At 37.1% G+C, this 15,466-nt stretch overlaps 2 protein-coding genes across 22 annotated transcripts in view; both read left to right on the forward strand.

Annotated features, from left to right (window-relative positions):
• Positions 1-15,466, forward strand: part of LOC131079407 (uncharacterized) — a 108,673-nt gene that overhangs the window by 55,294 nt on the left and 37,913 nt on the right. For 11 of the 20 annotated variants that reach the window (XM_059207119.1, XM_059207120.1, XM_059207118.1 and 8 more), the window contains 2 exons: positions 5,273-5,321; positions 14,087-14,168. In XM_059207119.1, the coding sequence (XP_059063102.1) occupies positions 5,273-5,321; positions 14,087-14,168 (131 nt within the window). Of the gene's footprint in view, positions 1-5,272; positions 5,323-14,086; positions 14,169-15,466 lie in introns of all 20 variants that reach the window. The other 9 variants (XM_059207121.1, XM_059207123.1, XM_058017329.2 and 6 more) reach the window with 1 other exon arrangement.
• LOC131079406 (uncharacterized) lies at positions 5,333-14,077 on the forward strand. Of its 2 annotated transcripts, XM_059207117.1 has the most exons (6): positions 5,333-7,009; positions 7,121-7,416; positions 7,525-7,922; positions 8,039-8,312; positions 12,624-12,761; positions 12,865-14,077. In XM_059207117.1, exons 1-6 carry the CDS (start codon positions 6,279-6,281, stop codon positions 13,014-13,016), a joined length of 1,989 nt encoding a protein of 662 aa, XP_059063100.1. In that variant the 5' UTR covers positions 5,333-6,278; the 3' UTR covers positions 13,017-14,077. The 2 variants fall into 2 exon arrangements, with proteins under 2 accessions (XP_059063100.1, XP_059063099.1); XM_059207116.1 differs by having other exon boundaries at positions 12,624-14,077.

Raw genomic sequence — 15,466 nt, forward strand, 5'->3', positions numbered from 1 at the left:
TGCTTGAGAAGACATGATGGTCACCTTAGGAGGTAAGGGTTAAGGTTAGGTTGAGGTTATCCATTGGATAAAACTTTTACCCAAGGATAAACTCTTGTGCAAGGGTTAAAGGGATAACTGTGGTCAAAGCAATGAATGCTTGATGAGACCCTTGGGTTAGATGAAGGTTGAGTTAGAGAGAAAGTCTCTAATCATGTAAGAAGGTTGAGTTAACCATTAATGGTTAGGAAGACTTTAAAGGTTAACTTGTTGAAGACATAAAGCCTTTAATGGTTCTCAAAGATTTTGAGGGTTTGAGAAGTGACTTCCCTTTGCTTAGGAATGTGACAATATTTAGGAGATGGATTAAGCTAATTTAGAAGTGATTAGAAGAATCTAGAAGGGGGTTTAGAGAGGCAAGTGGGAGATGTAGGATTTTGCAAGTGGATGGAGGGGAATTTTAATTAAAATAAATTAGTTTATTTCAACAAAAATAGATGCAACTTGCATAAATACAAGTGGGGGATTTAAATAAATAAATTAGATTTATTTACTTGCAAGGATCAATTTAATTAAATGTAAATTTAATTAAAAGGGGAGAAAGGGGAATTAATTAAATAAAGTGATTTATTTAATTAAAGGTTATGAAAGGCTTAGGTGAACTTAATCAAATAAATTAAGTAATTCATTTAATCAAATAGAGGAATGTGAAGAATTTAATTAAATAGAGGAATGAGGTTAAAATGAATATTAAATATTCACTTAGGAAAGTGGTCATTTTTATACGTCCACCAGGTATTGATTTGATTGTTTATGTTATACGCTTCATTTACATTTAGTTTGACATGATTCCATTCAGTTTTGAGAGAGTTACAAGCATTTTAGTGGTTTTTGGGATGGCTGGTTCTGCGTTTCATTGTCTTTGATTTCAGAACAGCAAGTAGTGTTTGTGGTGAGAATGTGTTATTGTCTTGAGATATGTACTTCATTCTATCTTCTCTCACATCTCTATCTTTGTAAGGATTGCTTCAGTAGTACTGACCAATTCATTCTTTGTTGTATTTCCCACTGAACAAGTGGAAGAGGATGGCTTAGCCGCCTGTATGTCTTGTAATTGAGCTTTGGCCTCCCGCTGAGCAAGTGGTTGAGTGATATTGTCCTCTCGTTGAGATATGCGGTTGAGTGATAGTTTTATGTAAAAGCCCCCCCATTGCATAAGCGGTAGAGTGATTTGGTTCTGTTATGCTCTTGTTTCCTTGGTTGGTTTACCGCCAAATTCTTGTTCTTCATCCCGCTGAAAAGTGGAAGGGGTTGGCTTGCTGCTCAATATTGTATTTGCATTGTAATTTCCAGCGGATTAGTGAGCTAACGAACCCCTTATCACCGTATGCTCTCACCTTCCCACATTGGGCTCTTGGTGATCAGAAAGTGGAAGGGTTACTTTCAATAGTATTGGGATTATATTTCCTAACTTTAACGGGTGCATTGTAATATTTGTTGTGCTCAAAACCAAAAAACATTAGTGGGAATATTACAAAAAATAATCTCCAATTTTGAAGAACTTCATGAGGTATTATGCAAGAAATGGACGAACAAAACCAGTGAAACGTAGAGTGTGTCTCTACAACAACACCTCCCGCATGACAAGCGGATACCTCTCAAAACTAACACTAAGCAAGCCAACCTAAACCTAAAGAACAACTAGAAGCAAACCTAAACTAAGGCGAACCGAAAGAAAATGTACTCTAACTATGATACAAGGAGTAGGCTTCGAAGAAACCTAAGGTCGAAAGTAATGCTTGAGGAACTGTCCATTGACGGGCAACGGGACATCCTCACCAGTTAAAGTCTTCAGCTTAACTGCATTTTCTCCTAGTATCTCTGTGATTTGGTAGGGGCCTTTCCATAGTTCGTCAAATTTGTCATGATCTCCCCTTCTCTCGTGGGCTTTATCCCAATATAGCACTAGGTCAGAAATTCTGAAAGCTTTTACTTGTGCTTGTCTATCAAACCATCTCTTTACTATGCCATGTCTCTTTTCTTCTAAATTCATCAATTGTGTTGATCTTGTTTGTGTCCAGTCTTCACCCCCCATGTAATCTTGTTTGTATCTAGAGACCAAATGGAAAGTACATAAACAAGAGATAAAGAATGTGACAAGATAAACTGTATTCCTATCAATGATGCAATAGAATAGAATCAACTGGATTCCATGCATTGATATGCAATGAACGAATAGTACATGGGAGATCCCTTGGTTATATAGCCAAGGTGAGAACATAGGAGTGCATAAGATTATTACAAGTGTTGTAATCTTATGACATGAGACAAAAATGGAAACCTATCATCCCACCTAAAGTGGAAAAGTGATAGTGTGATAATACCACAAAAGGTGGATCACCCACGAAAGGTAGAAAAGTGCAACCACGAAAGGTGGATATGATAATGTGATAAAGGCACTAAAGGTGGAAACACTACATAAAGTGGAAATAATAACATGATAATGCCACCTAAAGTGGAGATGCTCCAAATATGGTTCCCTAAGTAAACTTAAGTGACATGTAATTAGGATCTAGATGGAGACTAACCAAGGGAAAACACCTTAATTACACCATCACTAAGCATAGGAGTCTTGGACATATGTTGAGTATTTTTACCTTGTATCATTCATTTTCTCAACTGCTCCTATTGTTGTGCTACTAGCATCACAATCAACTAGAAACATCTTGTTGAAGTTTTGTAATGTTGACAATGGTTGTTCAATTACGTATCCTTCAAAATCTTAAAACTCTTTTATATCTCTTCCAAAAGCTATGACCCCAGCCCAAAAGTCACTTTTTTAAATTTTATTTAAAACCTTATGTCTGGCTTAAGTGGTGCTCAACCCCAAAGGTCCTCTTTATTAAATATTTTGCACTTTATTACTTTGGGCGCCCATATAGTCCTAAAATACTTGGTAATACTAGATTTTTTCGCTTATCCTATTCTAGTCCATAAAGAATATGCAAGGAACACTGAAAAAGAAAAGAGGGTAGCAATCCCTCATGGAAAATGACCATGAAGCATTTAAGGTTGATATGAGTAATGACAGGACCATGGAGGACAATCTTGAATATTATGTTTGAGAGTCTTGCTAATTCACTTGAATTTAAAGGTAGTGGAATATGTAGATATTCTTGTTAAACCACCTTTCGTCAATACTTCAAAAGCTCCTAATGAGAACTATCAAATTGAAAATCCAAAGGAAAACGTGTTGAAGAACTTGTTCTTGAAAAATTAAATGAAAACAATAATTTTGCTCGTCTCTATAGCCCCCAAAGCACCCCATATCTTACAAACCATCAAACTAGTGCCTTACAATGAACTTGCTTATACAATTTTATGGGAAACTATTGACAAAATTAGGTCTTGGTTAGGGTGTAGGGATAGTCTATTTATAGGAGGGTAAAAAAAGGAAGCAAGTTGAGTATTTTACCAAAAGGCTAGCAAGAAGGTCAAGAAATTTTTTTTCTAGGTATTTTGATAGGCTATATAAAGGGCAAAGGGCTTCACTGCTCCAATTGATAAATGAATCTAAAATGTGCTAGTTATAATGTAAGAGAGCGTGAGTTCCCTAACATACAATAGTCCTTGTAGGTTTTGTTGTCCAAGAGGGTGGACATATATTGTACTCTATACTGTCATTATGAACTATATTTAGTAATTTTTTATTTTGATTTTTTTACTATTGATCGTTGAGGCATAAATATTAACCATGACATTAGAAAAGGATTGATAAGAGCCTTTGTAATATCCCCGGATAGGGATACTAGGAAAAGATAACAAACTCTACAAACTAGGGCACAACATTCTGAAAATTTATTTGCATGTAAAAAACCTCAATTACACTCCCAAATATTATGTCAGAATCAGATCTGAATTTACCAACTAAAGAAATAGTTTTTCATATTATTTTCTGAATTTACAAACATATAACAACCACCTTAATATCTGCCCAGAAATTTTCTGAACATTTTTTGAGGTAAAATAGAGATAGACATGCAGATTTTAATATCCAACTTGCCCAGAAGTCTGCTGTCCACAAACAGAAATAAATTATAGGGTTTATATGTACCAAATATGCAAAGTTCTTCTGGAAATGGTGGCCAGCTATAACGCCCAAAATTAGGGTTTCAAACCCTAGTGCAATTAATTACAAAGGCCCCAAAATGCAGCTCCAAATTGAGGTACTTAGGTCTGCTATAAAACCGGCTAGGGTTTGCTGCTCCATATGGTCTAAATGATTTCCAACAACTCACAAATCTCCTTTATTTAATCATGCTCCAATCTTAGGGCAAAGCCCTACTTAAATGATGATAACAAGCATCAAAATTGCCGCTCCAAGGATGGTGAACAGGTCTGCCCCAAATCTGAAAATGAAATAAAACCCTAATCTCCACAAAATCACCCAATTTGTCCTCTAGGGCAAATCGCCCCCCTTCTACAATATGGCACTCCAAATCTAGGGTGAAACCATAGGAAAATAATAGCCCAACTTGCCAAATAAATAAGTCGTAATATCCAATCTTCAAATCTGATGTAGAATTTCTGCTCTTTTCACCAATCAATCAACAATGAAGCACATTTAGATCCCCGTCAGGGAACCTCCAATTGATGTGCTAGGTTTCCATCCAACTCACTGAATTCACAAGGGTTTTCGTCCTTTGAATGAAGCTGAAACCAAGTTACAGCCAACAGGAAAATTTACCACAAGAAGAAATAAACTCAATGATGCCTCCAAAATGAAGATAAAGTCCTTATAAAGACCTTGTGGAAGTTTCTGGAGAAAAAGGAAACATTTACTATTTTTGAATAATTTTTTTCTTCCATAAGCTGGCTGCCCCATATGAGGGAAAATAAATTTAATTTTTTTTTTCTTCTTTTTCCCCACTTCATTTCTTATAAAGTCACTTTTATAATATTTAACTTTTTAATAAAAAGTAATATTTCACTTTTTACAAAGAAAGTGACTTGCTGGGTCGCACACCTCAGCCATTTTATTGAATTATTTTATTAAATGGGGACATACAGCCTTCAATGTTTCTCAGTATTTAGAGGCATATAGTTAAGTGAAATGGTCTTCTCCTAAGATCTCCAGATTTAATTTTTTTTTTCTGCAGATTTATGAATTTGTCCCTAACAGATGTATTGGAATTGTTTGCATTCTATCTTTGTACTCTTGGTTCTTTAAAGTGTTTATTTTTGCTATCATCACAGGATATTAATCTCATGAACTTTATAACTTACTGTGCAGGAATTGAGAATGGATGGAATAGAGCGGCTGGCAAAAGACAAGCTATTCTTGTAGGGTTGAGCATGCTGTTAATTATCTTTTTGTTTTTGTTTTCTGCCTTAGATATAATCTATAATTTTCAAAATCTAGTAATGATTACTTTCTCATTTCTCTATTGGTGTTGTTAAAATATAATCGACATCTTAATAATATTGAATGCACTTCTTTGTAAAGTATGAAATGCATGCTATAAAACTAAAATTTAAACATGTGCAATAAATCTAAAAATTGAGGAGGATTTTCATATAGGATTAGCTTTGCTAGTTTTTTAATTTTATGAATGATTGGGGGATGATGTCTTTGCTGGCCTAGAGTATAGATAGGCTAAAATGTAATACCATAGATGGACTACTCGCCGAAAACTCGATGAGTAGCAAAAACTCGTTGAGTTTTTGGGCCAGGCGAGTAGATTTGACTTCTACTTGCCCCCAAAACTTGGCGAGTCCGAGTTAAAAACTTGCTCGATTGTTCCTCATAGCCGAAAACAGTAGAAAGATGATGCATTTTGTGTTTTTGGATTGGGTTTTGGGCTGAGAAGGGGGAAGTTGACTTAGAGTGACTTGCAAAGTGATTTGGAGTGATTCCAAGTGGATTTGAAGGGGATTTTCAAGAAAAATCAGATTCCCAGGTTAGTTTTTTAATTTTTTTTCTATGCTTTTTTAAAACAATTTGTTTATTTTTTGTTGCATCTAGATGGATTAGAAATGATTCCTAGGTAGTCTAAATCCTTTCTAAGTTATTTGCACAAGATTTAACACTAGATTTGACAAGTTTTGTTGAGTTTTTCACAATTTTTTTGAAGAATCTAGTTTTAAAAAAAAAATTCAAACCCTAATATTTAAAAAAAAACAAACTTCGAATGATGTCTAAATTTATTTAAACTAATGTAGATAGTTTGCTAAATTGTTTAACTAAAATGTTAATTTTTTTTTTCACTTTGTATGTGTAGGTTAAGTAAGCATTAATCATGGCAAGGGAGCAATGGCCACTAGATCCATGCTCATCTGGATATATAGGCACCCGTCCTAGAGGTGCTAGAGATGGGGCATGGAGGTATGCCTATGAGGGACCCGATCCTGGGTCAGTTATATGCATAAAGTGTGAGAAACTACTTCATGGAGACATCAATTGCCTCAAATACCACCTTGCAGGAATAGACAGGCATGATGCTACAACATGCCTTGAGACCAATGAAGAAATAAAAAGACAAATGAATGCCCTACTTGCAGCTGGGGAAGAGAAGAAATTGCAAAGGGAGAGGGCAAAGCTAGCCATGAGATCAACCATAGCTAAATCTCAAGGTGTTTCTGTTGACATTGAAGAGGAACAAGAAGCATTTGATGGCATAGTGGGCTCTCGGCGTGGCCCACGTATCCGCAAACCCACCACCACCTCGCCCATCGCTTCTGCTTCCTCTAGTAGAGTACTTGGCACTATTCCACTTCCATCATCACGATCAGGGTCCATAGGTGATTATTTTGTGCCCAGGAACACACTTGGAGCACAACCATCATTAGAGGCCATTGGATGGAATAAGGAGGTACATGAGAAAACTGACATTGCAGCAGCTGATTTTTGGTACTTCAACAACATTTCATTCAATGTGGGGGACAATCCTTATTGGCTGAATTTGGTGATTGCTATGTCAGTTTTAGGAAAGGGGTACAAGGCCCCTTCTCACAAGGATTTGAGTGGGAGGTTAGTAAATTACTACATAGTCCACTTGATTTCATTTTTAATTTTTTTTAGATTTCTTGTTTATTAAATCAAAATTGTGTACTGAGACCTAATTTCACTTTGCTCTTACAGGTTGCTCACAAATGCAGTTGCTAGGCCAAGAGAAGTGATGGATCAAAAAATTGAATGGGCAAATTATGGCTGCACCATTCTTTCTGATGGGTGGACAAATGGCAAGAACCGCACCATCATCAATTTTTTGGTTGCTTGCAAGGACAATGTAGTGTTCTTGAAATCTGTCGATGCCTCCAACAAGGTGAAAAATGCAGAAACATTGGCTAGAATGTTGGAGCATGTCGTCATGGAGGTGGGGGTAGAGAATGTGGTGCAAATCATCATAGATAATGCAGCAACATATGTGTCAGCAGGTAGAATCCTTTTAAATTACCACCTTTAGGCATTAGCAATATTTTCATTTGTTGTGGCTTTGTTTTACTTGGTTGCATATTTCTTAAGAATAAATTCTTCTTTTGCAGGAAGAATCCTCCAAGAGAGGCACCCCACTCTTTTTTGGACACCTTGTGCAGCACATGTCCTTGACCTTCTTTTGGAGGACATAGGAAAACTTGAGTGGGTCACTCCAGTTGTGGAAGATGCAAGGAGGATCACCAAATATATTTATAATCACCCTTGGGTCCTAAATTTGATGAGACAACACACCCAAGGGAAAGATTTGGTGAGAGATGGTGTCACAAGGTTTGCAACGATTTTCTTGACGTTGCAAAGCCTTCTTGCTGCATTGACTTCTTTGAAACAAATGTTTGTGAGTGGAGAATGGCTTAACTCACCTTATTCAAAGAAGCCTGAAGGAGAGGTTGTCGCATGCATAGTCTTCGACAACCAATTTGCACAAAGGGCTGCAGAGATTGTGAAGGTTGTTACTTCAAAACTTCAATTTTTAAATTTTAATTATTCTTGATTCAAGTCTCTCATTACTAATTTGTAACTTCATTATTTAGTCTTTTTGTAATTTGTATTTTTCAATTGTAGGTGTCAGAGCCCTTGGTTCGAGTTCTTCGCTTGGTGGATGGGGATAAAACTCCAATGGGATATCTTTATGAGGCCATGGATAGGGTCAAGGAGTCTATCAAAAATTACTACAAGGGGGATAGACTCAAATTTGATCCCATTTGGGAAATTGTTGATAGGAGGTGGAACAATCAGCTCCACCAACCCATTCATGCAGTAGGGTACTTCCTTAACCCTCGTTTTAGGTTCGGGGGTTCTTACTTAGATCCGAATGGAGAGGTCATGAAGGGCCTCGGTACTGTTGACGTGTATTTTGTACACAATCATACACAGAATAAAATACCTAAAGGCATCTTATCCTCTCTTGAGAAAATAGTCTCTAACTGCTGAAGATTCGCATAAAGGATCAGTTAGGTAGACTCCAAGGTTCTTTGATGTAGGGTCTCTACGTGTGGACAAGCTCCAGTGGTATGATGTGATTTGCTGGAATCACAAGGGGACTTACATTGAACTTCCGATCTGCTTTGCTGGACACAGGCTCTTACTAACTTAGATTAAAAAAATGGAAAAAGGATAAGGGCGAAGAGAGGATCTAATCCTAATACTAAGAATGTAGGAGCAATGATTGATCTTTGACAAAACTCTAACTAGGTCTTGTTTTGACATCAATGGAACATCTACACAAGACTAGTGCGATCTTCTAAGGGAGCTTTATGATGTTCAAATCATCACCGCAGGCATAGATACCATCCAAGTTGATGCATATCAATGAAGAGGCGACAAATTGAAATTGAGCTTAAGCTGAACGATTCCAGTCGACTACACAAGGCAAGTTTGCAATCAACAAACTGCTAGTAGTATGGATGTACGAATTCCACCATCAATCAATCACATTCCCTCCATTCATTTAATCATCTACCATCTAAGATTGAAGACTCAACAAGAAACCATGCAAATTGCAAGAAAAACGACATATTTCACCATTACTTCAATGAAAATGGAGTTTGTTTACAATCAATGGCAACAATTTCTTGCCTTGTCCTCCTATTCTACTCTCTAACTACTTTCAACTATTTACAACTCTCTCTAATTCTATCTAAAATTCCCCTTTACAAAATGAAATGCCTGGGCTTATATAGTGCCCACAATACAATTTGATGGCTTAGATCAATTCAAGATCAATGGCCAAGATTTTACAATGAAAAACCCTAATTAGGGTTTGTTACAACCATTACATAACATTTAATGCTTGACCAATGATAAAATTGTATTGCTTGGACACATGTCCCTTCTAGAAAAATCGACCAATGGATAGCCAGGGTAGGTACATCGGAGTTTGTGCCACCTTCCATGAGTTAAGTACATTGAATCTGGTCATGCTGAGATGGACTTCACTGATTGGAGAAGTGATGACTAGGACGCCACCTCATTTGACACTTGTAACTTGGTAGATATTCAACTTGATGTTGTTGAGAAGCTTGCTTTAAATAATCCATCTGGAACTATTTACTTCTTCAACGAGCCCTTTGTTCTAACTCCTTGTGTCCTTGATGTGCAGGAAGATGATGTACCTCGCCTTGGAACGCTGGATTGCCCTTGATGATGTTAGTCCAAAGAAGGTCGTCCATGTCCTGGCTTGATCGTCCTGGCGAAGACCGTCCTTGATCCGGCTTGATTTTCCTTGAAGAGACCTCCATTTGATGTCTACACAACATTTCAAAATTAGTAACATGATTTTGCAATACATAACATAAATTAGAGAGCAAATTTTAGGAAACTTAATGATAAGTCCTTTATTAATCATTTCCTAAAAAAGACTGAGCTAAGGCAAAACAAAATTTCAAAATTAAGGCAATGACGATCTAAAATTCAAAATTAAAACAATAAAACCAAATCGCCATACCTCACAAGAGAACTAACTCTAAAATGCAAAATAAAGGAATTCGCCTAGGCAAAATTTGAAATTCGATAGTCTTGATGTGATCTTCAAAAGAACGTTCCTCTTATCAACTTCGCCACCCTTCAAGTCTTGGACGTGATTTCCTCTTCAAGTTAGCAATTTCGCCATCTTTGATATGTCTTTGACGTCCTAGGCAACTTCGCTCAAATGGAAACTTCAAGTTCGCACCACCTTGCTTTGAAATAAAATTCGCCCCTTTGAATACAACTTCGCACTTCTCTTGATGGTGTTTGCGCCTTCCTTTGCTTGAAATGACTCTAACACACAACTCGCACCTCTCCTTCCAAGATCGCATGTAAGATGATAAAAATGTAAATGTGAAAATAACAATCTTCAACACCCTCCTTTTATAGCGCTCACACCTTAATTTGCTTAGGCCGACTTTGGAAAAATTAAGCAATTAAAACGATTCTTACATCAATAACAAGGCCGACCTCATAACCTTAGCGCTCCTTTTGTTTTTTATTGTAAACAATAATTAATTAATTAAATTTCCTTGTTTATTAATTAATAAATTCGATTTTTTTTACAAGGCAAAAATAATTAATTAATGTATATCAAGCACAAATTTTAAATGCTACTTAATTGAATTTTCAAAAATTATCGATTTTAGCATTTAAAATAAATTCAAAATGTTTGTTTGAATGCCAAATTTTGAAGGTGAAAGATACGTACCTCATCGCCCTGGTCCCTTGGAGAGGGACAGGAGCGATCCATGATTTGGTCGTGATTTTTGCATTTTTTACGTTCAACTCCTTCATCTCCACGTTCAATATCGATCATTTTAATGGGTCCTCCGAATTAGATCATCTTGCATGCGTTCATGGGTGCCTTTTGGATGTTTATCGCCCTGGTCCCTTGGAGAGGGACAGGAGCGATCTCCATATTTTCACGTTCAATATGCATCTTTGACCTTTGATCTTTCATTGTAGAGTGAATAACATCCTTGCTCGTTCCTTCTACGCTCGTTCCATTCGTTTTCATGACGTGTTTGGACGTTTAAAGGGATCATCGCCCTTGTCCCTTGGAGAGGGACAGGAGCGATTTTGCTCTTGTGGGCCTCATTTCACTTCATCACCTTCGAAAATTATATTCAACGGATTCGCAATGCCTCCTTTCATTCATTCATACCTTGAGATCGGTTGAAATTTGGCGAGAAAATCATCTACAACAAAAATCGCTCTGGTCCCTTCCTGAGGGACAGGAGCGAACTTAAGCATTTTGGTCCTTTGTTGACGTTTGATAATCTTCAATTTGTCTTCAACGGGTTCGATTGACCTCCTTTCTTGCCTTCGAACATAAAATTTGCTTGATCTTTGCCCAGATCGTACCTTATGAAGAATTTCGCTCTGGTCCCTTGGTGAGGGACAGGAGCGAATTTGACCCTCTAGGCAAAAACTTCATCATTTCGTTGTTTTTGATCAAGTCTGGATGCTCTATCATGCTCATTTCGTCCTTCACCATGCCTTTGATGTCTCGATTCGTCCAAACAAGGTCAGGAATGGCTCAACTAAGCATTTTCGCTCTGGTCCCTTGGTGAGGGACACGAGCGATTCGCCTTGGTCCCTTGGAGAGGGACAGGAGCGCTTTTCGCTCTGGACCCTTGGAGAAGGACACGGGCGAAATTTGACTTTTCGCACTCTTTATCAGGATAATTTTAATGGACATTTCCTTCTATGTTTCTTCTTTCTTATACTTTAAGTTATATTCCATATATACTTTCAGGATGTTTGAGAGTGGTTTCAGACCTCCAGGAGTTATATTGCAAAATCTAGTTTTTGGAGGTTTTTTCAGTTTCCAGACTTAGTCAAATTTCAGGATCAGGACATTCCAGACTTAGCCAAATTTCAGGATCAGGACCTCACTCAGGCCGGACTTGCTATCCTATGTGATCCCCTGGGCGACGCTTCAAGTTATATTCATTTGATAAAATGTACCTCTTTGGACCTTTTCACATCGTCAAGACATTAAAATCTTGCAAGGACAAAGCAAAATTGGATTTGTAGCTCCGGTCCTTCACTGAGGGACAGGAGCGATTTTTCCCCTGGAGGCATTTCTGTGCTCATGAAAATCTTCAATTTATATTCAATGGAAAGATCTCGCCTTTCTCCATCACTTCCAATTCGTAATTCATCTTGACCCTGCAGGAATAGTAAGATATTTGAAAACGAGCTCCCGTCCTTCACTGAGGGACAGGAGCGATTTTGCTCCTACAGGCCAAAATAACATGATTTTACACATTTAATCACTTCACAAGGCAAAAACAAATCATTTCCAATGCCCAGGATCAAATATCAAAAAAGTCAAAATTTGGTCAAAATTACTCAATTGGACAAAATTCATGTTTCATCATCAACACTTAGACAAATTTAGACTCTGCGTTCAAAATTCCAAATGAAAATAGACTATTCTGGCGAATTCATTTCATTCAAAATTACATCCTACAAAAGGAAATTCAAAAAGCTCCCAAAACCGACTGGATTCTGGTCCGAAAAGACGGTAATTAAAACCCTAAGGCTTGACCCTAAATCCAGACAACTAACAAACTAACAAAACCCTAGAAAAAGCAAAGCGAAAACGAACAAAACGAGCAAAAAACATGGGTCCCCATTTGCAATGGGGCGATGTGTGAAAACGTCACAACAGGTACATGCATTGAGAGGATGGTACCCGATGTTGAGGGGAGAGAACTCATTGTGAGTGAGCTCCAAAATTATGAGGGAGGAAGGGGTAAGCTATTCTCTTCAGAGTTGGCTAGGAGAGGAAGAATCACTCAAACCCCAGGTATAACATTTGCCATTTGGATTTTGGGATCTAAAATGATTGATAAATTATGTTTTCTCTTTTCTCTTTGCTTTCTAACTTTTCCATTTTATTTATTTTGCAGATGCTTGGTGGCAAAATTGGGGTGGAAACACCCCAAATCTCAAAAAATTTGCCCCGAGAGTCTTATGTCAGCCTTGCAGTTCATCCAATTGTGAGCGCAATTGGATCTTGTTTGAAGCAATCCACACGAAGAAGAGGAGCAAGTTAGCATAGAAACGACTCAATGACCTTGTCTTCTTGCAATTTAATCTTCGATTGCGTGTAAGGAAGGTAGAGGATCTAGAAGGTGGTCCAATTGACTTGGATGATATAAATCCTTACAGTGATTGGACATCACAGGAGCAACCTCCATTGTTTTTTGACATTGACATCACTGATTTGGAGAGGCAGGCTATGGAGGAGGAGGGGGGTGGATTTGGTTTCACGCAAGATCACATTGAGGAGGAAGAGGATGAGGATGAGGATGAGGATTCATTGCCAGTGCCAGAAGCAGGTGGAGACATAGCTTCATCCAGGGTGGAGGTTGAGCCAGCCATACCGAGCGAGGAGGCACAGTCATGCCCACAATAGACTTATAGGACTAGACCCTCTAGTTCTACCTCTCCCCAAGTTTTTGCTAGAGCTGGGAAGAGGAAGTTGTAATTGTAATTTGTAATGATGTATTTACTTTTGGTTTTACAAAAACTATTTACTATATTGCTTTCAGGCTTCCAGCCATCAACATTCCTCACGAGGATGCGATTTTGTAGACACTTTGCATTTAAATATATCTAGAATCAGCTTGTTTCTTTTGTGTTATCATTTATTGACTCATTGGATGCATCTTCTCATTAAATTTTGCAAAAAAAATGCATTTTATACTAAATTTAAGTGTGTTTTTAAGTTGCCGAGTTTTCGCCGAGTTTTTCCCAAGTTTTTCCCGAGTTTTTTTCCCAGGGGATTGGCGAGTCGAGCCGAGTCACGAGTAGTCCAAATATGTGTAATACTCTTCCTCCATCCACATACCAGTTTCTAGGACAATGGTTTTCTGCTGCATCATTATCATAAATTTCTATTATTTGAAAGCTTATTTTAATTTCCTTTGTTTCATAACATATTTGAAATCTTCATTTTTATCACAATTTCAGCTAGAATGGATTGCTTGTTGGATCTCTAAACCAATTCTTTTTGTTGGCTTAGTGTATTTCGTTTTCTACACTACACGTGATTTTTTAATAATGCAATTAATCACAAACTGTTTTCATCTTTTGGTTTTGTTGTTCTTAAATGCATGTATTTGTGCATGTGTTTGAGGTCTGAGTTGGAGGGAGAGCTTGGAAAGAGAATCAACATTATTTGTACCAAAGGGAGCATTCACAAGCTAAGGTACTTCTTGTTTTTTTGTTAAAAAAGTGCTCTTTGAAAATTAACAATTGGTTAGCTAATAATAAATCTTAAGTGCACGAGGTAATAACAGAACGTTAGTTGCTACCATGATTTCATCTTTGATTTTCTGTTTCAAGGAAATATTATATTTTTGAATGAATGCTGACTAATTAAAGTAACTATTTATGGTATTCTCACCTACTGAATTGTAATCATTGAGGACCTTATGTAGTTTATTTGAATGTTTATAAGCTCTCTTGATATTAATGATTGCTAAATATTGTGCCTGATGGTGTTACTCGCGTTCATTTGTTTCTGCTAATGAATGTAAAAGATCTATCATGTATTTGTATTGCTATGTCAGACCCATAGTTGTCATGGTAGTATAGGTATAATGAGAAATATAAATAAAGCACACTGTAAAGATTAGTTTTGAATTTAAATATTGATGATTGATGATTATAACTGCATGGGTACCGATTATATAATCAACATGGTAGCTTACCATGTATAAAATTTATGATCATACATTTGAAGGAAACCATCTTCTTCTCCCTATAGCCACACTTTGGAAGACCTTATGCATTAAAACAAATAAAGTATGTCTTTGGTTAGTAAAACACGAGTATAAGGACCAATTGCCTTGTAGGTTGCCTTTTTTTCAGACAATCAATAACTGTTGTTGTGTTAGTAGAAATTCCCTGGACATGCATCCAACTTATAGCTAATAATTGATAGTAGAATTGATTCCCCATATTCTTATTCATTCTTCATGTATATTTCGTTGTGTAATGCAAGGAAAAAGATTAATGTTTTATCACACTGTGTTTGTTATGGTCTGGGAATTGTTTTTGCATTTGTTTGGTATCAGGTGCATGAATAATTGACCTCCTTTGGCTTGGTACCAAGGATTGAGGAATATCCATTCTTCCCATATAATAACCCATCCTACTTTTTTCGCAATATAAAAAGACAGTTTCTGATCACCCAGATCCTGGAGTGGGCAAAGTGAGAGCATACGGTGCTTCAATCATACACTATCTATGATGTATGCGAGAAGATAAATGGCAGCAAGCTAACGAGAATACTTAGGCAGTTGAGCCAACCTAATCAACACCTCTTCAGCAGATTGCATGAATACAATGCAAGCCATTGACATAATGTCTAAGCTTGACTCAGACCAAAATGGTCGATAATGCTACCTTGTTCAATGAAATAATAGGCTATATGATAATGCTATAATAATTAGTGGTAAACCGATCAATCTTACAATATGAAATGCATGCAAGTGATAACCC

The sequence above is a fragment of the Cryptomeria japonica genome, chromosome 6, assembly GCF_030272615.1.
Source record: "Cryptomeria japonica chromosome 6, Sugi_1.0, whole genome shotgun sequence".
Classification (NCBI taxonomy): domain Eukaryota; kingdom Viridiplantae; phylum Streptophyta; class Pinopsida; order Cupressales; family Cupressaceae; genus Cryptomeria; species Cryptomeria japonica.